The sequence below is a fragment of the Artibeus jamaicensis genome, unplaced genomic scaffold (assembly GCF_021234435.1).
Source record: "Artibeus jamaicensis isolate MK-2021 breed Jamaican fruit bat unplaced genomic scaffold, CSHL_Jam_final scaffold_1283, whole genome shotgun sequence".
NCBI classification, from domain to species: Eukaryota; Metazoa; Chordata; class Mammalia; order Chiroptera; family Phyllostomidae; genus Artibeus; species Artibeus jamaicensis.
This window is the reverse complement of record NW_026522028.1, coordinates 4,454,727-4,482,500: the sequence shown is the minus strand read 5'-3', so window position 1 is coordinate 4,482,500 and position 27,774 is coordinate 4,454,727. Positions and strand designations below refer to the sequence as shown.

Sequence of the window (27,774 nt, the reverse complement as noted above, 5' to 3'; positions counted from 1 at the left end):
GGAGGGGAAGGGTCATCAAGGAACAAGTCTAAAAGACACATGGACAAAGCCGAAGGAGGGAAGGATCCAGGGTGGAAGGTGGGGATGGGTGGGGTGGGTGAATGGTGGGGGGAAGATGGAGTCAACTGTACTTGAACAACAATAAAAAAGAAAAACAATTAAAAAAAGAAAATAGCCCTAGCTGGTGTGGCTCAATGGACTGAGCATCGGCCTATGAACCAAAAGGTTGCTGGTCCGATTCCCAGTGAGGGAACATGCCTGGGTTGCGGGCCAGGTCCCCAGTGGGGGGCATGTGAGAGGCAACCACACATGGATGTTTCTCTCCCTCTCTTTCTCCCTCCCTTCCCCTCTCTATAAAAATAAATAAATAAAGTCTTTTAAAGAATAAGAATAAAAATAAAAATGTAAAAATATATATATTAGGCAGGTGTTGTGATGCCCTAAATCCACCCTTTCTGCATATTTTCCTTGTATTTTTTTCTCACACATGACAAGAGGAAGTGCAGAATCTTACTGCAGGAGACAATACTTGTGGGGCCAGCAGTTACTGTCTGGGAGGCCATACAAATGGGAGGCAGCCTGGGTTTCAGGGCTTTCCTTTCTTCATTGTCAAACTTCAAGGAACCAACATAGGAACTTGATGGGAGTGGCATACCTTCACGTGAGTAAATTTCTCTCAACTGATGGTGCCAAGACTTTGTATTTCATAAGTCGGTAAATTACTACTGAAAATGTCAGGGAACCTCACCAAATTCCAACCTTTATTTTTTTTCTGGAAAAGGCATTGTAACAACATAACAGTAAAACAGCAAGAAAGAAAAAAGATGAAAGGAAGTCTAATTCATGACCCCTCCTACCAACACCAATGGCAGAAAGCCATACTTTCAAAGCAAAGGACAATCGTTCTTCAAATTCAGCTCTATGAAAAGCATACCCTATTTGCTCTTATATTTTCCTTTCCCTGTGGATGAATGAAAACCTTCACACAGTAGTGGACCGGCTTTGAGACACCGCTTTTTGTAAGAACACAGAACATATAATTCTGAGCTGTAGAGAATTCCACAAGAAGATGTTCTCTACCCATTCATTCACTCATGTAAAATACTGTTAGTGAACATCTACTCTGTGGAAGACTCTATGTATTGGGAAAATACTAGCCAACAAGGCAAAGTCTCTGCCTTCACTGAACCTGAATGCTAATGGTACGAGATTTTAAACAAGTAAACAAATAAACCTTACATTTTTTTCAGATCATGGTGAGTACTACTGTTAAGGGAAGTAACATGATGGAGGGGTGAACGGGATCTTGTGAACGACATCAGACAGGATGTTGAAGAATGTATTTGTTCTACATCCTGAAAAATGACAGGAGAAGAGCAGGAAAAGACCCAGAAAGAAAGTCCCGAGAAAAGGAAACCACACTGCAAAGACTCAGGTGCAAAACACTTGGGCAAGTTTGAGGAAAGAGGAAGACTTTGCAATAGTATGTTAAAGAGACTCTTTTACACTGGGGAGGCTAGTGGATGAAAGGGTCTAGAATCCTCAAAATAATTTTTCACACAAATAGTCACCTGTATTTACGAGGCAAGGACCTAAAACAGAGTGTGGGTGATATTACTCATACACCTCATACGTATTTGTAATTGCCTAGATATCAATGAGATATTGCCTAGATATAAATTTGAACTTCACAAATCAGAAAAGGAGTTTGAATATTATAGATTACTGTATTTATCAAAGAATTCATTTATGAAAAACTATTTGCATAGACCCCCTGAAAACTGCTGCAGTTACTTTATCCTGGTAATAAACACCCATGCATTGCTACCCAGCTTAACAGTTAATACTCCCTCTAAATTATGAATTAATATAAATATCTTAAACCTGTAGACATGAAGCCTCGGTTTTCATTTTATCTATGCACTTTTTATCCATGGATTAGCCAGCACTAAATAAAACTTTGCTCTATTTAACAGAAGTTAAAAGAGCCATTTCGCTTTTTAAAAAACTGCTCATGATAACAGAGTAGAGTCTTTTTTTATGTGTATCTTATGTATTGGATAATTTGGAAAATGAAGGAACTGGAAGTTTCAAAACTGGCTAGGAAGAAATACTATCTAAGAAATCATGTGATAATCACCTGAACTAGAAATTTTCAGTGAAGTATCAGTCCATGCCTTAAAAGTGAGTCCACTGTGGTATGATAATCAATATTACATATAATGTTAAGTACATATTTCAGAACTATTGGGTTCAGTCATCTTAGACTTCCATTTAGTTCCCTTAGATAGCTGTCTGTTACTTATTGAACACTACACTCAGATTAGACAGATGAAAGGGTACAAATTATGGAACTTTTAAAACAAAATTACATCATGAAGTGTCTATGAATAAATGCATTTGTATTATTAAAAATACAACTAAATTTCGAATGCATTTTTAGGTTTCAAAAGCCATAGGCCCATAAAGGAGAGCAGAATAAATACCCCAAAACTTAGCAGATTTGAAGACACTGTACCTCTTTTTTTCTTTCATGAAAATCAAAGTGAGGAAAGCTATACACTTGAATTAATTTTATTCATCTGTTCTAAGAATATGTTCCATACAATGAGAGTTTTAAGTAATCATTGAAGAATCAGAATGATTCACAGATGGTACGAGAGCTTTAATTATGTATAACCAGTTGTTTCATACATGCTCAGAAGGATATTTCCAACCCTACTGCAGAAGCCATCTAAGCTCCCTTCCAGCTGGTGTTCCATATTTTGAAAGCAAATTTAGATGGGAGAAAATTACACTTTTCATTGTTGTGTTGCAAATGGAGGTCAAATTGCTGTGTATAAATTCTTGTACTTTTTTCCTCCGCATTGTATGAGTTATATTTGTCAAATATCACGTCTTCGGATGATTGCTATGGATTCACCAATGTTATTTTACGTTTTGTGTTGTCTGGCTCATAAGAGACGCTAGATAAATGTTTATTGAATGAAAGGAATACCAATTCAATGTATCCAAAATAAAAACTTGAGTTGCTATGTAGAATCCAAGTGTATGGAATTCCAATTTCACTGAACCTTTATCATTATCAGGAGATTTTCATGAAACCCAAATATAAAAGGGAAGATACTACTACAAGAAATCACTGTTCCAACTGCCACCAAAGAGACAAGAGCAACAGATCTTTAATAATTACAAATTGTATCTTGATGTTAAGAATTCAGGCCAGTTACATGACAAATTTTAGACCATTTAGGTTGTCATAACAACTAGAGAGACTTTTTGTAAAGATCCACTCATGCACAGCTCACTGGTCTCACACAAAACGTGTTACCTCACAACAAAATAACTGCTGTGTGGGACTGTTTTTATTGGACTGAGAGACTTGACTTAATGTCCTCATTCACAATGAGAAGTAATAAATTGTTCCAAAATAGTTCCATCAAATGTAATCATTTCTCACGTGTTGCTATTTCAAGGCAGAGGATATTCATTTTAATGACACAAGTTACTTTGTTGCCAAGAATGAGATACTTATTCTAATTTTAGAAATAAAATTACATAATAAACTACAGATATCAGCAATGCATTCGAATCAATTTTATGGGTTTGTGAAATGTATATAATTATTTACCCTGTCTCTGAACATTGTGTTAAATTTCCACTTTATAGCAAAATTTGATAGAGTGTATTACTGTTAAAAGTTAACAGTATTTTATGTCTATTTATATATTTGACACCAAGTTGAATTGTGATGGTTGCCCTTCACTGTACCTTTAATTCAGGAGATGAACAGCATACAGAAATATGTATCTAACTAAACAATATCTGTGTATGTTATTATAAGCAGTGAATCTAGTTTAATACATTTATGTTATATTTTAATGTGTTGGGCAATTTAGAGCCAGTCATTAGAGATAATGTTTCTAAGGTGATATATAATAAAAGGCTTATTTATAAAATGAATTTGTTTAAACTTACAAGAATACAAAATAGCAATTACATCTTGATTCAACACACATTAATAGCTTTGGACTGGAGAGATTCAGAACCAAAGTCCTGTGTTCATGTAGTTCCTTACTATCATTTTCCAATTCAATTGATGTTCTTCAACCTTCATTTTCAGTTTGGATAATTCATTTTATTTCAATAGTTTATATATATTTTTCTCTGTCTACTTCAAAAACTTCCTACTCTATTTTTATGAGGTTAATGGTTATTATAAAATTAACATACACAATGAATTTTGCATGGTCTTCTGCTAAGCATTAAGAAGACTTTAAAATCTGATTCATCACTGATGAACTAGTTCATTCATTTATTTATTCTACAAATATATATATATATATATATATATATATATATATATATATATATAGTACTTACTACTTGCTAGTCTCTGGTTTTGGTTTTGAGGGCATAGCAGTAAAAAAAAAAAAAAAAGAAAGGGAGATGGTAATTCCTTAATTTTTAGAGCTTTCAGCCTAGGGAAGGAGATAATATGATAAATATTGGAAATATTTGTAACTTTCCAAGTAGTGCATTTTATGGAGAAAAACAAATGGGGAAAGGGTTGACGGAGAGAGAGAGAACCTTGAAGGCAGAGCGGCAGAGATGGAGGGGCCATGGAGACAGTTGGAGGAAGAGGGTTTCGGCATAGGAACACATTAATGCAAAGGGGCCGTGCCAGACACATTCATGGGAAAGTGTAGAAGTCAATGTAGGTGAAACAGAGCCAACAAGAGCTAGCAGGGGTGTCCAACCTTTTGGTGTCTCTGGGCCACACTGGAAGAAGAAGAATTGCCTTGGGCCACACATTCAATACATTGCAACAGGTAATCACACCAAAAAAAAAAATCTCAGCATGCTTTAAGTACACTTACAATTTTGTGTTGGGCTGCGTTCACAGCCATCCCTCGGCCTGTGGGCCACAGGGTGGACACCCCTGAGAGAGTCAAGACCAGAAAGCTAAAAAGGGGCCAGATGACATATCCCCTGAAATTCATGTAAGGATTTTGCATTTCACTTTAAAAGAGATGAGAATCCATCAGAGTGTCTTGATCCAATAAAGACACACAATCTTTCTGTTTTCAAGTGATGTCTTTGCTTATTGTGTTGAGAACAGGTAAAGTGCAGCAAGGGTAGATTTTCTCCAAAAACTTTGAAAGGGGTGTGTTACCACTGTAGTAAGTAAAAGGAGAGGAACCGGGCTGTATACATGTAACGGTCACAAGTTTATATCTGCTATTAAAGCCTCGAGAGTCCATGAAAACAGCAAGGCAGGGAATTAGACAGAAAATGAAAAATGTCCAAGGCCTGAGCACGGAGGCATTCCAACATTAGGAGAAGAAGGTACCAGCAATACATAAATTAGACAATTTTACCTACAACAAATATTTCTTTCATCTTTTCCATTTGTTTTGCATTTTATTTGCTCATCATGTTTCCTTACATCTGAAACCTTGCATCTGGAGATCATTCTCCTTCTGCTTAAAAATTATCCTCCGGGTGCATACATGCCATGGATTATTATGGAGGCTTTCAAACTGTTTATAGAATTTCTTCTCACTAACACAGAAAAGGCTTATGACACAGTGATCGATAGCTGAATGAATGCAAATAGTGGCTAATTCCAAGAAAAAAATAGACAATGACCCTGAGGACTTTTTGGGGAGAATCTCCTGCAAGTAAAGTGTCTCTCGTATTTTTCTCTGTTCCAACAGATTTTTATTTCAATGTCATTGTCAAAAGAACATGTGGGCTGCGTGTGTGTTTACACAATGGATTACTGGGCAGTACTAAAAAAGAATGAACTCTTGCCATTTGCAACAACATGAATAGACCCGGGGCTCTCATGTTAAATGAAGTAAGTCTGGCAGAGAAAGACAAATATAACATGGTTTTGCTGATGTGTGAAATACGAACAAATACTGCCTCATAGAAAAAGACACCCAGGAGACGGTTGCCTGAAGGGAGGGACTAGGGGGATGAAAAAGGGAAAGGCGAATATAGTCACTAATGTTGTGGTAAGTTTACACTGTGACAGGTGGTAACCAGAATAAAGGTCGTGATCTCACGGTAAGGTATAAAAATGGAGAACCACCATACTGTACACCTGAAAACTAACATAACCAATATAAGGCTGTATACCAACTATACTTAAATTTTTTTTAAAGAAGCATTTCTATGACTATGCCATAATAGGTTCATAAATAGTTTTTCTTTCATTGTTTTTGAAAACATTATTCTAACACCCTCTGGCTTTTATCACTGCCCTCAAATCAGCTGTCATTGTTTGGGTCATTACTTTCCAGATAATCTGTCTTCTTTAGCTGTGTGTAAAATTTTCTCTTTGTATTTGGTATTTTCTGTATTTGACCTTCTTAGAGCCTTCCATATCCTTTCTTTTATATTGCCTATATTTTAGTCTCTCTTTATGCATTTTACGTAATGGATTTTATGCACCTTCTGATTTCCTAATTCTCATTTCCCTTCTATCTAGTCTGATGCTTCACTTGTCCACTGGATTTATTACGTTTCTCAATTTCCAGACGTTCCACTTGCTTCTTTTTAAAACAAACTTCTTGATCATTAATTTTTATTGTCTCTTGTCCCCAGTTCACACATTTGATGCAAACTTTTACTACTCTGAAAAGATTCAATGTATTTATTTGACCTTCCATATCAGATTCATTCATTATTTTCTGTCTTTGAGAGCTGCATCCTGCTGCTGTTTTTCTCGCGTGAACTGCCATTTCGAGGTTAAACTTGTGTTCTTAGAACTTTACCTGCAGGAATTACTTAAGTCTAGATTTCAGCAGTTAAACCAGAATGTATTTGTATTTGCTTCTTCTAGGAATATGGAACACAACCGATGGAGAAAAACTTACATTTTTAGCTTTTGGTTTTTCAGGACGCCCAGCACTGTGAACTCTGGATACCAACAATTGTGCATATTGTCCCGTGACCATAATAAAATGATTCTGGAACTTCTTTAGGCATTTTGGGTGCTTCATTATCTCTCTTAATTCTATAAGGAAGCAGTCATTAACTTTATCTTGAGCCTCAGTATGAAGTCCAAGTGTCCCAGGTAATGAGAGACTCAAGATACAAACCTAGGTTTTCTCACTCAGAGTATAAAAGTTTTTACACAATATCATAGGTTTTCTAGCATGAGTGGAATCTGTTTTATAAAAAGGGTCCCTTATAAAAAGGGATCCCAAAGAGTAATAATACAGTAGAATTTTCAAGATTTTTAAAGTTGATTAGTTTATTATCATAGTTTTTGATTAAATAAGCCATTCCTGTTGGCATATGTATATGCCCTGCTTCTTTTATAAGGTATTTAAATATTCTGTATGCTTTGTAAATTTATTTTAATTCATTTTGGTTGGAATAGCAGTGTGCTTATTCAGTTTGTGGGCCCGTGTCTTCCTTAAGTTCTGAGAATTTTTTAGCCACTGTTCCTTAAATATTGTCTCAAGTATTCTCCCAGTTTTCTGCTTTTTAGTTTATATTAGACATAACATTTCTTAATTCTGTTCTCAGTCTGTCCTTTATATTTTCCATATTTTTAATTTCATGTGGTGTATTCTGATAATTTCACCATAATAACACAATTTTCTTTTTTAAATTACTTAATTAGGTGTTTAATACATCTACTTAGTTCTTTATTTCAAAGAGTAGCTTTTGGTTCCTATAAGTGTTACTTATTTTCATCATAAATACCTGTGTATTTTCACAGTGTTTTACACTTTTAATTAATTACCTATTTTAATTAATACATATTTACACTTTAGCTCTATAATTATTTTCTACATATTTAATACATATTTTAATACATATTTTACACTTTCAGCTCTATAATCATTAGAGCTAAATTAATACATATTTTACACTTTTAGCTCTATAATTATTTTCTACATATTTAATACATATTTTACACTTTTAGCTCTATAATTATTTTCTACATATTTACTTTAGACTATGCAAAAGTTTTCTATAATTTTAAGTTCATGGGGTACTAATTCTCTTGATCATTGTTACATGACTCTTAGTCCCAATGTCTTTCTTCATGTGGGTTGTACTATTTTATTGTGAAGTAATCTTCAGTCTTTGTGTGTCTGTGAGGTGCTCCCAAAAGGCTGATTTATTCTATTATTCTGAGGGAGGACTCCGGGATCTTATACGAATCTGCAACCAACTTTACATTAATTTCTCAGTACAAGACTGTGGAATTTTGTGGTCAGTGTAAAAAAAGTAGATTCCCCTCATTTAGTTTTAATTTTTACAGAAGATTTTTTTTCTCTAGCCACAATCCCTGGCAGATGAATTGAGTTTGTGACAATTTATCTATTCCCCCTCCACATGCCAAGAAAAATGTTGTAGGTTCCGTTTTAGGCAGGGGTTTAATCACACCTCATGGTAACAAGTTATGTTACAGGCCTTCAGTGCAGGTCCAGTATCATACAATGTGCTCATTTATGGCAACGGGGGGAAGAGAGCTTCTATCGTATATCTGAGCACAGCTATGTGTTTAAAGCTTTATAAAAATGCCATTTTATTAGGAATTCCCATACATTGGAAATGAAGGATGAGCAAATCAATCAGTCTGTCATTTTCCTGGAAGTTGATTCTAGCTGAACATACTCTATTTACTAAACAACCATTACACGGACTCGAATACACCATGAGATACTAGAAAAGACTGCTACAGAAATAGCAATAAATATTATGATCACAAATAATCTAGACAAACATATAATTTTAACTTGTCTAATTTCTTTCCTAGCACTTGAGGGATGTTAATTACAAAATTGAACCCAAGAAAAGCCAAATTCTATCAGCAGCTCTCTCCTTGGTTCATTTTCCTTAGCAACCATTTATTAGTCTTTTATATTCACAACTCTGTTTACTAAAGAACATTCTGTCTCTGGAGAAGAAAATTATTTACGTTGCCCAATTCTCCAAGGATCTTACATTGGAAGCTGACAATCTCTATTGATACTCCAAGGCAAAGAAAAACTATGCATGGCAATTATGTAAACAAAAATGTTCCCCCTTATTTAAGTATCAAAATTAATTGGTTACCATTATGTGATAGGAGAAAAGACATAGCAAAGAAAAAAAATAAGTGACAGGCTATCAAATCTAGGTTCACATATTATTTTAGCAGTCAGCTCTGTGATTATTTTTCTTGTACTCTGTGTTTATTTTTTATCCAGAATAATGGTACAGCGATGCTCCCCCCCCCACCTTTTTTTACTTTTCTGAAGAACTAGCGTTCTTCACAACCACTGAAACAGGAGTCCTATCATGAAAATGAAATGAAATTTCCCCCTTTGTATGGCAACTCTCCAGATGTGAAAGTCTGCAGAATCTATTCCCCTTGTGGAAATTCATAATCACATTTGCATATCAAAAGCCCTTAACATTTCTAGAGTAAGGAGACTTTGCTTAATCCAGTGTTTCTCAAACTTATTTGAACACTTGATTTTTTTCTTTCTTTTGAATAATTCCCACAATATTTTCGGAAGCACTGAGGTCAAGTTTGATATCTTCCATGTCTTCCATGGGCCCTTGGACACAGCTCATTAACTTATTTTTTCTCACTGTAAAATGGCAATGAAAATACTCCTTATTAATTGGATCAAATTAGACAAAAGTGAAATCTCTTTGTAGATGTAAAGTTCTATTTAAATGCAAACACTTTTTTTAAATTAATGGAAAATATTCACACTATAAAATTGTTTTCTTTTCATAGAATTATTCACTCAAAGACTTTAACATGAATCTACTAAAAATTAGCTTTCTATCAATGTTTCAAGAATTTGATTATTTGGGAAGTATATATTTCTAATGTTGTTAAAATACTGTCTTCTAATTTACTCTCATGTACCTAAAGCTATCCTTTGCAATACATTCCTGTAACCTTCCTCATCCTCACCCTTCACCACCTCTAAGTTAAGTTTCAAGGACTTTTGGTTTTTTCTAAGTATATACCCTTCCCAAAGTAACTGCAATAAAAGCTATTTTGAACAGCTGTCTTAAACTCCCAATTAGCGTGCATAATTACAAGGAGTATAAACTTCTTTCTAAAAGAGAAAAAATATCTCTTGAGTACTAGCTGCCTAGATTATACATCAAAGTTCTACTGAATGTTCATTGTTTCTAAATGGCAGGATGGTAAGGTAAACACCTGTGTAAATATCCAGGCAAAAAGTATTTCATTAAGAAACAGTATGTGCAAAGGTCCTGAGGTGGAAATGATTTTGGTGTGTTTGAGTAGAGAACCTTCTACGCCTCTATGACAACACAATGGCAAAAGGCGTGACAAAGCGGGAGTAATGGCAGTTAATAGGCAGGGCCCAGTGAGTTGGAGTCAGAGGCTGCTGAAGTCATACCGGTGAGAGGTGCTTCCCTTGCAGAGTAGGGTTTGCACAGTGCAGATACAGAGGGGTGGTCCCATTAAAGGTGTGTTTTGCAGACAGAGGCACAGGATTTGAAAGGAATTATATAAATAATGTAAGAGAAGAGAGGAATCAGGCATGATGTCTAGGTGTTAGACATAAATGAAAGCACAATGTGCACTCAAAGAGCTTGGGAAGAGCCAATTTCCACAGGGGAGGAAATCAACTATTCTTGACTTGGCTATGTTACGTTTCAGATACTTCCGTTAGGCATCCAAAATAAGAAATTGAATAAGAAGTTATAGGCATGATTTACTTGGGATTTGAAAGTACAGGATATCCAGGGAAAGTGGAGTTGTATTAAGAAAAGGGACATATAACGACAGAATCTCGTGGCATGCAACGACCGGACTAGACAATAACATGACAAGCAACTCCTGGGCCCAACAATACATGACATACAGGTACCTGACCGGGTTATATTATAATGGGCAGCTACTACAGCAACAAGCAGCTACAGGGCTGGGCAATATCATGACAGGCAGCTATTTTCATAACAGACAGCCAGCGTCACGAGAAGCAGACACTGTCCTGACCGGCAGCCACTATCGCAAGAGGAAGACATTACAGGGAAAGGCAGCTGCAGCTACTATCGCGAGAGGTGGTTACACAGGCCGGATTATGTTATGACAGGCATTTACACCAACATTTCTGTTACAGTGGATCATAATGATGAGGGAAATACAACATAGTTTCAAATAAAAACAAAAGGGAGGGGGCTGGGCTGGGAGTAAAAGATAGAAAGCTGTACTTAAAAAATAAATAAAAAATGGGCAAAAAAGAAAAGTGATGTTTATTTTCCTTCTTCTCAGATGTTTGTATTGTCTTTTAAAATTTTTTCATTGAATTTATTGGGATGACATTAGTTAATAAAATTATATAGGTTCCAAGGGTACAATTCTATACTATACCATCTTTATGTTGTATTGTGTGCTCACCATTCCAAGTCAAGTCTCCTTCTGTCTCAGTTTATCTCCACTATGTCCTCTCCTACCTCACCCACCCCCTTTCCCTCTGGTAGTCACTACCGTTGTGTCTCTGAGTTTGGTTTGGCTTTTCTTTCTGCTTGTATAGCTCTGACATAGACATAGTCCCCAAAGTGCACTCATTTTATACTACTTAGCCTATTTCTGAGTATTTATCTCTAAAATAGGAACAACTAATTCCTTGTTTTAAACTCAGGTGCCAAATGTTAAACACTATACACTCCTGCCTACAATCTTGAATTGCCCATGTTAACATATGAAAGAGTAACTGAAAATCAGTCAGAGCAACAAAGCCTAATGTTTATATCCAGAGAGAATGAAAAGGGCCATTTAAGGGAAAGAAGGAAAAAACAGAAGGGAAATGCAGAAGAAGTTAAGAAATTTTGAAGCTACGATCATCTCTCTGCTACATCAGGGCCATTGTAGCATTACTCTAAATATAACTTCTGGTTAAGTTATTTGCTCGTGAGTATCTCAAATGTCTTCATCATAGACTAACAGGGAAAGATAACTCTAACCAGTGCACATGTGAAATCAGTTTTCCTTAAAGATTATTTATTTATTTATTTATTTATTTATTTATTTATTTATTTATTTTAGAGAGGGGAAGGGAGAGAAAAAGAGACAGAGACAAATATCAGTGTGTGTTTGCCACTCAAGCACCCCCAGCTGGGGCCCTGGCCCGCAACCCAGGTATGTGCCCTGAGTGGGAATTGAACCATCAGCCCTTTGGTTCACAGGCTGGCATTCAATCCATGAGCCACACCAGCCGGGACTGAAATCAGTTTTTTGATGTATGTTAGTAATTGGTGAAATGCAATGGAATATAAACATACATCTTATATATAGCTGTCAATCATCTATCATCTTTTAAGTCTAATTAAAACCCAAAGTCAAATATTGCAATATTAAATTGATTATTCTTCATGCATATTGTTATTGCTTCTATTATCATGGAGAATCAAGAGTTAACATAAAAATATTTTTGCTATCCCAAGGACCTTCAGAATTTTGAATCTTTCAGATATAAAATCAAGAAGAAATGGCTTTTGGGGAAGATACAACCTGTTATTTTACTCTAAGTTATTTTTAAATTATATACTCATTCATATATCCTTCCTTCACTTTACCCAACATTATATTATTATGCTTTACAAATATTGATGAGAGCCCATTATATAGAATTATGTAATAACATTTTAAGTGGGTTTTATGGAGATTTTTGATCTTGTGTCTATGTAACTATAAAGTGTTAATAACTTACCTTTATCAGGATGTAAAAATTTTTAACCCTGCATATAAAGTGGGTCAGGATTTGGGGGAAATTAGAATGGAAAAATTAGTAGTCCAATAATTTAATACAAAGGACTTGGTCCTGAGTAACTTAGTAAATCAAGGCAAAAATACTTTACTTGAATTTTCTTTATGGTTGTCTTAATCTTTCAATTCTTTTTGCTTCCACAGTTACAGGCTTTCTGTTAGTGTAAACTTGAGTGATTTATGACATGTTCATAACATCTAATATGAAGAATAATAGACTGAAATGTACAATCAGATGGAATTGGAATTCAAATGTAATATAGCTTAAATATATTTTACATTACTTCTTTCAATTTTTCAGAATATTCAGCTACTATTAAATCTTAGGGCACTGAATTTCATAAAAAATAATGAATGTATTTATGGATTTTTCTAACATTTAAAAAGTCACAGTAATATGAAATATATTTTCCCTTGGTTACTAAGAATTATTGACAGAATTATATGGTTATAGAGTTACATTAATTGTTCTAGACATATTTTCAAGTATACCTCATATTAAATAGAATCAACAATATTATATAAGAAATTTCCCCAACATGTCTCATGTATGGATTGACACAAATGAAACTGCCATTACATAGGTCAAAAATGGTTGACTATCTGTTGGCTGAATACCATTCAACCTAAAAGAACTATCAAGCCTGATTTTCCAGACTCTGACATCCTGGTTTGGTGAGGAGCACTCTGCTTAATTACAGAGTGGTAACCATTCCTCTTCACTTTAGACTTTCTCTGAATAGAATCAAAACATGTACCAGTTAGAAAGTCCCTCTGATCATACCTTATTACAAATATCTAAGAAGACCAAGAGTCCAGTGATCAATTGCCTTTTCAAAGAGAGACTCACAAAATTTCCTGCCAGCTGTTTGAAAGAAGAGCAGTGTCTTCCTCTGTGATTCGAGATACTTCAGTAGTCATAGTATTTAATATGTTTTCCATGGGCTATCAATGATCATCCATCTTACTAGGCATCCATTTCTTTATTAAACCTTTTAACCCATTAAGTAGATAAGCCAGGTCTGAGGGTTAAACTATTAAAAGTCAATGACATAAGGGCTTATGCAAGGTGATATAAGGAGATGATGCACAAAAGATTTATCTTTTACCATGTGTACATTAAGAAAGTAAAAGTAGCATGAGATGATCTCAGAGAAGCAATTTTTTGATCAGACACTGAAATAAAGTAAATGTATGATAAATTGACAAATTCACATTGCCAATGTTATGAAAAAATGATGCAGCAAAGAGATGTATTTTTCAATTTTGATAACGGGGCTGCTTGCTAAGCTCTGTTAAATGATTGCATTTTTAATCTGAAAAATTAACCACTAGTGTTACAGAAGCCCTAAGTAAGGGGAAACTACTCTCAGAATGCATATTAGAAGTTTGGAATTGCACCCGGATTTTGCTGTGGTTTTCATTTCATTTTGTTTTGTTTTGTTAGTAGGCCTCTGTTATTAAAGTACTAGTTGCAAACACATACGTGGGTTTGCCAGTAACAACTCACAATTTGTGCAAAGTTGAGTCTTCGAAACTGAGCAAATTTGCTCTCAATTTCCCTCCAGCGATTGCTGAGCTGGATCTGAGTTGGCTCCACTGCCACTGCGGCCCCATCCTCAGACAAGCCCTCAGCTTGCCTGCGCACTGCATTCAGCTCCTCTTTCTTCTGCTGCAATTCACGTTCAATTTCCTATTGAGCAAAACCAATACAGGGCCCAGGGCAGTTAGCTAACCACATCAACCAACCTGCAAGCAGCACACACTTCTCTCAGAAATTTCATAGGCTGTTGTCATTTTATTGTTCGTTTCTCATAATTTACAGATATGGAAGCCTTCGCTGTCATCTTCACCCGAGTCCAAATATTATTGCAGTTATGTTTTGAATGCTCAGTTTTAGATATCATAGTTAAGAAAATATTTAAGTTGATCTAACATTTCTCTCTCTTCTAAATGCCTCTGCTGTTTTGGGGGTGGACCCAAACTGGAGTGATTACTTATTGTTAGGGACCGGATGTCCATATACGGAATATAATTTAGAGGGTCAATGAATAACTTATTTATTTCTCTGTAATAAAGTTTTGAGGGACTCAACAGAGAATGAAGCAAACTAAAAAGTGTAAAATAATAACAGAAAAAACATCTTCAGACAAGATGCAAATAAATCTATAGAGATTTGACAATGATGTGTGAAGACGCTCTGATGAAATGAATGTGCTAACATGAGAAAGGAGCCGTCCATATACCGATAAGTCATTTGTTCATCTGGAACAAAGATACACAAAGTCAATTACAATCTCACCAGCAAACACATGACATTTCTTCATTCATTTTTACATTGTCTAAAAACAAGACAGTTTATTCATTCAACATTATATCAGTTGAAAAACACTTACTACAATACATTTACTGAAACAAAATACAGTATGAGGAAATACACCAAATCAGAGAGAACGCTAATCGAGGAAACATCAACACTTTAAATATGATCCACACAGTTTAAGTTAAATAAATAAAATGGCAGCAATGACATCTAGGATTGACATTCTAAAACAACATTACCTTTATTTTCCTCTCATCTCTCGGTTCAGGTAAGCTGGCTAATTTTTGTTCAATGTCATCCAAGCATTTCAGGAGATCATCAGCCTGCCTCTTGTACTGATACCACTGATGAGAAATTTCTAGAGCCTTTTTTCTTCTTTGAGACCTCAAATCCTGTTCATGGTGCAGATATTATTGAAATATCAATATATATGTATAGAGTACACTTCTGACTGTAGTTACTTAAAAATAATCTGAGTCCCTCACCTTCTTTTACAACTTTGGTAAAATTTCCGTTAAAATACTACACATACAAATAGACGATCAAATTAGGTACTGATGTGGCAGGACCTATGTACACAAAGCTAGGAAACCTGAACAACTTACTTCAAGTATTTTCTCTTGGCATGTTTAAACAGAACTAGCAATCCACTTGTATTTAACTGACTTAATGAGTGTACAAAATTATCATGTAGTCTATCTGAAATAACTTAATATGAATATAATTGAGCTAACTAGATACCTGTACAAACGTAAGTTTGCATTTGACTTTAAAAATAGGATAACAACTTCTAAAATGTATATCTTATGTCCTGGGTTCATACACAAAATATAAACTTTATGTAGCCAAATAACCACATTCATGGTTTTAGAAATCCCTGTAAAAAGTTTCATGGGCTGTTAATATTTTATGATTCACAATATAAAATCACCTTACTTATCATGTAAATTATTTCAACCTCTCTATATAGAAGTGTGAAAATTGCATTTCTGTGAGTGCACATGAAAATGACCATTTAAATGTTATGAATTTTTTTTCTTTCAAGGCTTGTACAGCCAAGTTTTTCTTACTAGATCAAATCATGCTGCAAATGCAAACTAATGCATTATTTTTAAAAAAGGGATAGTGCATGGTTTCCAATCAACCTGATAAAATAAATAAGGGTGACTGATATAATGAAGCAAAAGAGAGGGGATTAAGTATCTTGCTCTATTCAAGCACACTCAACATCTTCCCTGATCAATGGGATTTGCTGAAATGTCATTTTATGGTAACACAAGGGAACGTAAGAACTCAGAATAGTTTCCACATCTTCAGAGCAGTAGCAATTGGAGTTTCATGTACAGATTTAACTGGAGCAAAAGAAAATACTGAATATCATAGAACTGATGAAATCCATTCCATTAGAAAGTTTTTACCTTCTTTGAAATATTTCATTAGGACTAATTTCATTTGAGCCATTGGGAAGGTTAACAGAGTTACTGAATTGGGTGGTATAGGTAGGCTTGGCAAGTGGAGTACATTTTCTTCATTCATTGCTTCTAGCACGCATTTGCAATAATCATCTAGATTTTCTTCTCCATTCTTGTTTAAAACAGGGGATGTAAAATTTACTGCAGTTTACATTTTTAGTTGAATCTCTAACCCCCCCCCCCCCATGGAGGTAATAAATGCCTGGGATGAGACAGATGGAATGCTGCTTTTTTCAAAGGTACCCAGATACAGCCACGTATGTGACACTTGAACAGTGCCTTGTTCATGACACAGCTCATACCTTTGCCAAGAGAAAGGCCTTGTGCTCCTAAAATCTGAATCTCATTTTATTTCCTAAACCCAAGGTGATATGCACCGTGTAAAGATTAAACATTAAACACTGCTGTTCGGTAGGACACATATCATCATATGACCAGCGTAGATGCTTTTGGAAAGCTTGGTCACAGTCGGAAATGTGTGAATTACACAGATTTCTGACTTTCTGAGCACACTATGGCTTGCTCTTGCATTCCCTCAGGGAATGGGCCTTTTATATTTACTATATTTATCAGCAGTTACCTTCAGAACCCCTGCTGGCCAATTAGACTTTCCTTGCGGATAACTTGCAGGCACAATATTGTGTAATTACTTTCTCAGCAGTGTTTACTTGATTGTCTGGCTATATGGGGAAAGGTTTTATACTCTTATTTGCATATAGAAAGCAGACTCCATCCACTTACTAGGTGGATCCACCTTCATAGCTACAGAGCTATAAGAGAGTGATTTACAATGAGAAGCTCAGCTATTAACTGTGTTACAAAATCAGCCATGCATGCAAATAGTGAATGTTGCAAAGCACATCAAAAAAGAGTTATTCCACAAAACTCTTCACATGTCCAGCCTCAGCTCAAGAACTTTACAGGCATTATGATAGAAAAAAAGAAACGATACTCTATTCTGCCCTTCCTGCAGATATCCACATGAATCCCATGGGTAATTGAAGCAATGTATTATCAGTGGTTAATATGAGATTACCAGCTCTTCTTCAAGGGCATTAAAATTATTTTTGAGGATTCCTATATCAATCAAATCAGATGCTGAGTTAGTTGCAAAGTGCAACTGTCTTAAAGAAAAAAAAAGAAATTTATTGAAAAAAAATCAAATAGAAGCCCAGGCCTTATTAAACAAATATTAGGTTATCCCCCCCCCAAAAAAAAAATTGGACCTACTGTCAATAAAATCACTAAAATACGGGAAACAGAAAGCCCAAAAATATAGATTGGTTATTTTGGCAGTTAAGCATGTTTTTTCAAGATATGTAAAAAAATAACTTGTCTAAGCAAAAACCAAAAAAACCTTAAGATTGTTAAGCAACACATCTTTCAAAATCAAAGACAGCACTCAAAAATGTTAAATAAAGCACACAGACTGAACAGAAAAAAAATGTATTTCTGGTCAGTAAGATTCTTAAGCAGATTTTATTTATGCACAATATATTTTACCCTACATATGGAAAAGAAACCACAGGCAAGGTATATTATAATTTTAGCTCTAATACCTTGAGAGCATTATGTTTTGTCTGTAACAGCTGCTGTTTTATCTTTATTTCCTCTCGCTTTCTCTCATCTGTGATTCTTTGTTGTAAGTTGTCTCCTCTTTGCAACAATTCTTTTACAGTACCCTCATTGTCTTCACTCTGATTAAAAACAACAAGTACAGTCTTCATTTCAGTTTTTAAAAAGCTGTACATCGTTAACAGAGATAATAAAACATGTTATGTAAACACCAAGAAAATCCAATTGAAAACTCGCAGGGAATGTCATGATGAGACACCGTGCTCACAGTTTATCTTTTACTATGTTGTATTTTAACTTTGCACAGAAGTAAGCTTCCTCCCGCCTAGTTCAAAAGCACACAGCGGACAAGGGGCACGTAGGCAGATGGGGGAGTGAGGTGCTTTATCATTTCAGACCAGTGCTGAATTGCTGTGAAAGCATTCTTTCGGCTTTGAGTTTTCAGTGTATTTTTAGAGGTTTAAAAAGTGTGGAGAAGTAAACTTAACCTGTTGTTTCTGTCATTAACTAATCCACTCAGGAAGATGGACGTGGACATGTGACATTGGCAACAAATCTTACAATTTTCGCACACTTGCTCCTAAGTGAGAATATTTTGTTTTGAATGTGCACTCATTTCTAATAATCTCTCCTTTAAATAACCTCAATGCCCAAGTTTCTGACAAATATTAAGGCATTTGGAAGAAATGATATGTCAAACTGCTGTCAAATGCTGCAAATAATTTCTAAAGATATGTCATATGTGCATGCTCTTTTTAAATAAATACAATCAGTAGGTACTAAAATACAGTTTAGAAAAATGGCTTTAAATATTTTTGATATGCATTTTGCTTTTTAAACTCCAAAAATATTTTTACTTTATTTACCTTGAATTAATTCAGTAAGTGTTGGTCTAATATACTTGCATCTGTGACCATGTAATTTTTCACATCCAGTTTCTTATCTTTCCATTTGATATATAAAAACTTTCTATCAAGGAAGTTTACCCTTTAAGGCACTGTAATGAGCTAAGAATGACAAATACTAGACAATTTTTTAAAAGTCATATGTATTTAGATGTCACATTTTGAAATTTATAGTGTACATCTAAACTTCCACATACAACTAAGAAACTGTTCTTTTTTAGAATAAATGGGATTTTTACCTGAGATTTATCAGTTACTAGTGTATTGAAAATAACGTAACAGACATGTACAGGGGTGGGCCAAAGTAGGTTTACAGTTGTGAGTACACAGAACACAGAGTTTATTCTTGTAGTATTATTTAGTATTTTATTATTTTCCATAAGAGCAACTATAAACCTCCTTTCTGCCCACCCCTGTATATTTATAGCATGTAAAAGACATTATGTATTTTAAGATGTCTTTGAAAAGTCTGCAACATTACCTAGGGCTGAGGACAAAACAAAAATAAACAAGAAAAGCCCCCACTTCGAGTCTTTCCCTGCACCAGGTGAGAGCTATTGGGCAGAGGTGGTTGATCAGCGCAAGAGGTAAGCAGCACCCTTTTTCACCTCAGTGCCTTCTGGTTTCTTCATGGACTTGAAGAAGACATAGCTGTGAGTCAGCTTCTTGGAAAGCTTCCTCTCGTCTTTCTTTCCATGAGCTGAATGGGCAGGGCCACCAAACCCCTTACATGGGGAGGACAGACTCAGGCAGCTCCCGGAAGTCAGAAATGATAGTGGGAACTGAGATGGGTATAAACAGCTCTCCTATTGCTCCGCATGCAATGAACATACTGCCTTTTGATGTCACTCTCAAGTATTGTCTGAGAACCCTCTAGCATAACAGATGTAAAGGTTAAGAAAGTCTTATTGGTGATGGCTGTGAAAGAAGGGAAAGGGAAGTGTGAAAAGAAGGTGGAGGGAAAAAAGTCAGTGAAAAGGGATGTGACGCAGAAATATTCAGGCCAGACAGAAATATGCAACAGTCCGAAATTAATCGGAGTTGAATACGGATGTTATGCATTTGGGAACAGCCTGCGTGGTAACATTTGTTTACTCCCATGAAATAAGCAGCATAAATTTATATGTATTTTAGACACACACTGTACTAGTTATTCAACGTTTTGGCAAAACCACTGCGGTGAACTTTGATAAGCAATGTTTACAATGTTTTTATTGTAGGCCATTGCCCCTTCTCTGAAATAAATGTTCTATTATGAAAAAACATGACTGACACAAAATATCAGCCATCAATAACAGTTGAGTTTGTTATTAAATTTCCAGGTTATTTTCTGATTTGATTCTTTTTCCCCATTACATTTTATCCTCTGAGTTTGAAAAGAGTGCAGGTCAAAGCAAAATTGCTGAGCTATTTATTAGAATCTGTAAGTGTTCCTATATGACCATACTATGTTGGCATGCATAATCCAAGTTTAACAGGGACACTCTGCATTTCGAATAAATCATGAGAATCACAAAATGTGCAAAGTATGGCCTGAGAACTTAGTTGGAGACGTGAGTTACGTAATTTCTTTCCAAATATGTATTCATTTTCACTCCTAGTTCATTCACACTTTTATCACAACCAATTTACCATATCTTTATTGAAGTCTTCCTCTTTCAGATTCACCCCCTGCTGAATTTCAGCCTCCAGTGGTTCAAGCAATTTTTGTATATCTGAGTTAAACTGCTCCAATTCCTTCAAAGGAATGGAGGCCTAAAAAAAAAAGATAGTGCTAATTTAAATTAAAATGACTTTTTATTAGAAACATAAACCAAAAAATACATTTGTTCAACCTCCTGTTGCTAAAATAATGACATGCATTACATTTCCGTATTATACTTCACAAAAGTTTTGAAATACAACTGGGAAAGTATCTGAGGGTGCCCATAAAGACAAGCACTTAACATCATCAGAGCTGAACTCACATGCAAGACAATGCAATTTATCATTCTGTTTCTTCAACAAAAGTCAATTTCCATATATTTGACTGGGCTAATTGTTAATATTCTCAAGCTGAATTTGATCTTCTTTTAAATATTCTAATATAAATACCATTTGGGTAAATATGCCTTATCAGAAATTGCCTCATTCATCAAATAACAGTAACCTTGGGTGGAACTGCAGAACTATCTCCTTACCCTCAAAAAAAAAATGACAATCTGCTCAGACATTTCAAATGACATTTTTAGCATGGAGAAAGCATGACAGGCATGTTCTCATAAGACAAACTATGCCATTAGCTTGCCTTAGAAATGTTTTCTTTTGTAGCACTCCATGTTTAGATAAATAGAAACAGAGTATTTCACGTAAAAGGATCTGAATCATATGCTTTCAAACCTTAAAAACAACGCAGCTTCTTTAATTTTGAAATTCATAATGAGCCTAGTCGCAAACAACTTGAAAACATCTTGCTTTTATAAAGAAGCCACTTGAAGAGGACTGATGCACAATCACATATTGGAAATCAAATAGGTACTCAAAACAGCAGGCAATATTTAATTATAAAAGTTCAAACAGTCAACAAAATATTCTATTGATCTTTGCTCCATGCTCAAATTTCTTTGCATGAAAACACCAGACCATATTGTATACTTGATAGCTTTTGAACTCATAGATGACAAACTGAAACCTTATATTTTCTCCTGGAAAGAAGCATTTTCCATCTGTAAAAGGGATTCAGGATCAAGCTCCAGTGCCTTCTGGCAGGAGGACCACATTTACCAAGTGTGTTCCCCACCTACTCTTCCCCAGCCATACTTGTGCTTTTTCTTTATTAGACAGAGGCATCTTCTAGAGGACAACAAGAGTACATGTTCAAGGAAAAAAAAAATCTCAAGGGATTTAGTTACTGATGAAAACTGAATAATCGAATGCTATTTACCAGGGCATGGTTGTCACATGCAATATGAATAAATGCTTTTCTTCTAGGCACTTCTACATGTGCCAGAAAGGATTTCTGGGCTCTTTTTTCAAGTGACTTACTTTCAGTTCTAGTGTTTCAGTGCTAATGATTATTCGTAGCTTGAAATATATATTAGGTTCTTGAACCAATGCAGAATAGTATTTTAAACATGATTAAAGGATGTTTTAATGTCTGTGTGATTAATGTACTTGGAAAGTTAAAAATCGTATCTTGTTCAAAGTATTATAAAAGCAAAATGATGAACAGTTTTTAGAGTAATAATAACTACAAAAAATTAATGTGGTGGTATTTTGTGTTATTGAATTGTTATTCACTTGCTAATAATGAATAAGAGCGCCTGCAGTGTTCTACACGGTTTTTGTGACTAATTCATGATAAGTAATGTTACAATCACTTCTACTGACTACTTGGATGTCAAAATAACATGGACTGCTTGTTTCTTGTTTTACTCCTATACCTGCTTCGCCTCTTAGCTCATCCTCTCTCCACACACTCAAATATAGTGGTTTCCAAGGCTCAGAATACAGGCCTCCGTACCTTTCTCAATTTCCTCTCCCTAATAAATTATATGATCTTCCCAAACTTAGCCATAACTTTCATAATATCTCCCAAGTAGTCATCCTGAGCTGTGACTTTTCTTCTGAATTCCAATCTACATTCTCCAATAGCCAGCCTAGTTCCCAGTTGAAGTTCAACACGTCTAGAAACGAGTTCATTACCTTTCTGCCAAATTGTTTGCAACACCAACTTCCCATGTTCTATTCATAGATGGCCATTTTCCCCAGTCATTCAGGCTTAAAATGTACATTGTGTCATTTTTTCAACACTTCACCCTAATGGCCAATAAATATCAAATAATTGTCCATTCATTCACCAGGACCAATTTGCTTTCTATTCCCAGAGATACTATCTCTCCTCTCCACACACAGGAGTTAAGGCAATAACATCCTTCCTGGGGTATAATCTCCTTCCCACCTCAGTTCTAGCCTGTGTACTATGATCAGGGCAACATACTCCCCAAACGTGACTTTCATTATGTGATTTCTCTGCTCAAATAGCACACATAGAATAAAGCCCACATTCTAGCCTGAGAGTCAGCACTTCCCCTAATCTTGCCCCCAAGGACCTTTCTAGCCATTTACGAGGACACCTAATAGTGATCTTTCCTGCAAGTCTACTGGCGAGCTACTGCTATCCACAGAATATGCCCAGTGTTCTGGCAAAGAGCCTAAATTCCTAAATGAGAATGCCCCGGGTGAATTTCATTTCCACCATTTACTCACTGAGGGAGCCAGGACAAGTGATTTTTCCTCTTTGAGCCTCCGTTTGCCCATTTGTAACAGAAGAAGAAGACGACCACTATCTACCTCCTGGGGTTGTTAAGAGGACCCAGTATATTAAAACAGCATCTGATATATCATAAATGCTCAACAAATGCCAGTTAGTATTTTCTCTCAAAATTTAAGCAGCACCTGACATGCAATAAATACCCAACAAATATTGGCTCGTTTTGTTTCCTCTCAAAATCAGACCCATCCATCGGCTCAGTCCCTCTTTTGAAAACTTATGTTTTACCAAGGATAAAGTAAATGCTTGTGGACATGGTGCTTTTATTTTACTAAGACATCTGACAAGCTCATGACATTCTAATAGTGAACATGGAGAAACTGACACTCCAGTTTGGTAAACTTGTGACATTCTGAACAACAAACACTGCTGATTAACTAATCTGCCATTCGCTGCTGAGGAAGGTCTTGAAGAGGACACCATAGGGGCTTGGAAATTGTTCTGCCCTGGGCAGGATTTTCCCCAGGCATTATTTGGAGACAAAACAAAACAAAACAGAAACAAAAACGAAGTAAGAGGAAGGAGTTCCATAAACATCCCAGGTAAATGAGGAGTTTGTCTTGTTTAAGCTAGAGTCATTTCTCTTGCCTTTTTTGTTCAACCTAGAATCATCCTGGTACATACTATGCATTTATGCTGTCTTAGAAAACGGAAAAGACCCAACTGATAAGCGCTTCATGTGTGCATGTATATTAATGTTTGGCCAAATGCTAGCAACAACGATACCAGATGGTACGAAAATAATATAAGCAGATACAAACAGATTTTAGGAAACACTGATACAAAATAAAGAACTAATTATTCGAGCAAGATAATGCAGACTTAGTTTTCATTAGGAGTATGCTTAGAGTCCAGATTTCCTGATCAAAGCCTCCTCTGCATTTGTTAAAAAGGTCACTATGCATATTAGGGATCTGACTTAATCTCTGTGGTTCCAAAGCGAGCAACCAGAATCAATGACTAAAATTTTATTTGGAGCCTGAATTTCAGTTTAACTATAGGAACAAATGATCGATGTTGCAGATGTTTTTTTTTTTTCTTTTTAAAATTACTCATTTAAGGTAGTGAATTTCGCACTGCTGAAAGTATACAATTAGAGGCAGAATGGCGATGTATTGGGGTTCATGTTAGGAATGAGAGTTTTCACATGAATACGTCTCTGAAATTTTATCAACTTACAGGAAATTCTTTCCTCTGAATTGAACCATAGTAGTGCAGAACTATAATGTTAGCCACATATGTAGTTCCAAATGTTCTATTTGCCATATTAAAGATTGAAATGTAGGCTTAATTATAATATATTTTACTGAACCAATATGTCCATACTATCATATAAATTTATAATCAATATAAATTAATAACACAATTTACATTTACTTCTTCATATTATTTCAAAAGCCCAGTACTTACAGCATATCTTAATTTGAGTAGCCACATTTCGAATACTCAGTAGCCATATGTGGTTCATGGCTACCTTATTAGACAGTACAGATGGACAGTAACTGTTATAACCATGACATTCAAAAGAACCGATTGCTCTTTATTAGTTTGTAATATGTTGGATTAGTAATACCTTTCTAGTAACAGCCAAAATACTTATGTTTTATTTAGCAAATTCTAGTAAATTTAGAGAATTCATAAAATGCCCATTTCATTCACCTGCATTCAAATATGCTTTCTGAGAAGAATATTCTGGAAGCCATCTGGGAATAGCAAAACTTATAACAATGGGTTTGAACAATTGGGTATATTCCAGGAGTCTGTTCTTCATTTGTGTGTAATCTTAGATTGTCTTTCAGTACCTTACATGTGAATATAATGTCATTTGGCTTTCAAGGCTTTATGCTTTATCTTATCAGTAGATCTTTTAATCCTTAAGGAGAGGGATATATCTTACACTGCTTTGTATGTTCCATAACAAATATAACTCATTTCCTTTGTGCAGAAAAGGAGATTACATCAATTAGGGGCTTTAGGATATCCAATGTATTAATTAAATTAACCAGTGACCAATTTTGTAACCCAAATAAATGTTCCTACTCAACTCAATTATTTTGGCTATGGTACTGGCCTCTCAGACCAGCCTTTGGACATCTATGTGATTACACTCTTGGTTCAGTCACAAGGGGTTGGGAGAATTTAATGCCTTCCTTAACTGTCACTGGTTCGCCATTAGGTCATGACAATTCTACTATGAAAGGCACTTTCCTGGCCAAAGTTTAAATGCCATTCCTCGGTCTTTATTCTCTTTGTAATTTGCAATTCTCATGAAACTTTATAAAAAAATGCATATAAGGAATAATCCATAATTTAATGGCTCCCTGTTGAATAACCCAGGTTTAAAACATATAAAGTATATACTGCCTGCCTTTTCAATTCAGAATTATAGTAAATTATTTAAAGGGGCTGAAATCATTGATGAAGAAATCATCTTAATTATTGTGTGAATTACTTCCTTTGACTGTACAGAAAATATATGACCACAGAACTAGAATCACAATGAAATCACACAGTGTTAGTGTGCACAAGATAGGTTTGAGAATACATGGAAACGAGTCAAACCAAAGTTACCATATCACAGGAGGGAGTACAAACCAGGCGTAGGTTTTGCATAATTTACTCTTTTACTTACCTTTTCACCTTAAGAGCTTTTGTGTGACTGTGTAGTCATACAAAATACAAATAAAGTAAAACGTAGGGAAATGCAATAACCAAAAAGAGAGATAAACGAACACAAAAGAAAAAAGAGACAGAAAAACTGAGAAAGACAACACTTTGTTTTCCTTGATTTTTTTAATGTTGTTTCAGATTGCCGAACAGCTATGAATTGTGCTTTTCTTTATGCTTTTGGATTAATGGAGTTTAAGGCTTTGTTAAAGTCTTAGCATTAAAGGTGACACATAACAAGTTAACAAACAGTAACAGACTGGTAAGAGCAAAGTCAATTACAAATTGGTTCATTGTATATTGGAAGCATTCAAAAGTACTTAGATACACTTTACCATTTTTAAAATGTAAGCTTTCTTTTAGTTAAATATCACTTCCAACGTGCATAGATACACTAATATAATAATGACTGTGTTTACACAGAGAGTAAACATTTGTTAGTATGGAATATGTCATCTCGGTCATCACGATAAATGGCCACTACATTTGAATTACACTAAAATCTAAATAGAGAATAAATAATCCAAGTGCTACAGATTGGTTTAAAATAGCTCCAAATCAATCAGTATCCTCTTTCCATTCTCCAGTTTTGAAATTTATTTATCATTACAGTGCTGGTAGAGAATAAAATCAAGTAGAAATAAGTCCTGGAAACTAAAATGAATAAACTCTCAAGGACCAATAACATCCTATAATACAGAAAAAACATACTACTAATATGCTATGAAGAGTTATTAAAATCAAAATATCTGGAAAGGAAACTTACAAAGAGAAATAAGCATATTTAAAACATCTGTATAGAACAAAGATAATCAGATAAAATGGTTTATAGATTGTTTTTCATTCACTCATTTAAAATTCACGAGCGTAAACACTGAGAAATATAAGAAATAATACTTAAAATAAAGCAAACGGAACACAGGACGGTGACATTTCATTGGTTGCATTCTTTTGATTCTAGGTAAGGTATTGTTTTATCTTTGACGCAGTGAGGATGATAAAAATGAAAACATGTGGTAAGTTTCCAAATCTGTGAGGCTAATTAAAGGACATTGCTTAGTGCACCCCTATTTGTTTTGCATCAGTGAGATTAATTTCATGCTCACACTTTTCAAAATTGAATAGAAAATATATCGATTGGTTAAGAGACATTGGTGTTTCAAGTATTGGCCTGTTGTCTACTTAATAATCAATGTTAAGTATAACTTGATTATTTTTCTACCTCATGATTATGTGAATTTAGTAGTATCAGTTGCAATAGAAGTGGAAAGGATTTAACTATAAGATACACGGAGAGAAAGGTGAATTAAAAGCAAAAACATAACAGTTTGGAGAACTTGGTCTTTTTTTCTTTCTATTTCCCCACTTTTCTTGTCCTCCCTCTGTCCCTCTCTTACTTTTGTTCTTCGTTCAATTCTTTTTGTTTTAAATACAAAGAAGTGTACCAAAGTCACTGTGTTTTTTTAAATTTTATTCATTTATCTTTAGTAGAGAAGGGAAGGAGAGAGAAACATCAATGTATGTTTGCCTCTCGTGGGTCCCCTGCTGGGAACTGGCCTGCAACCCAGGCATGTGCCCTGACGGGGAATTGAACCGTGATCCTTTGGTTTGCAGACCCATGCTCAATCAAAGTCACTGTGTTTTAAGCGGAATTGGACATGTCTATAGTAACACGTGCCAGGCCAACACATATCCAATGGCATAAAGGTAATAAAGTGCACACAGAGTCAGCATGTCTGAGTTGCTGG

General features: G+C 35.2%; 1 protein-coding gene across 4 annotated transcripts in view; it reads right to left on the bottom strand.

Moving 5' to 3' along the window:
• Positions 1–27,774, bottom strand: part of DMD (dystrophin) — a 1,990,869-nt gene that overhangs the window by 1,151,795 nt on the left and 811,300 nt on the right. For all 4 annotated transcript variants that reach the window (XM_053655812.1, XM_037127036.2, XM_053655810.1 and 1 more), the window contains 4 exons: positions 20,680–20,802; positions 18,127–18,264; positions 15,335–15,487; positions 14,283–14,465 (listed from right to left, as the gene is read on the bottom strand). In XM_053655812.1, the coding sequence (XP_053511787.1) occupies positions 14,283–14,465; positions 15,335–15,487; positions 18,127–18,264; positions 20,680–20,802 (597 nt within the window). The remainder of the gene's footprint in view (positions 1–14,282; positions 14,466–15,334; positions 15,488–18,126; positions 18,265–20,679; positions 20,803–27,774) is intronic.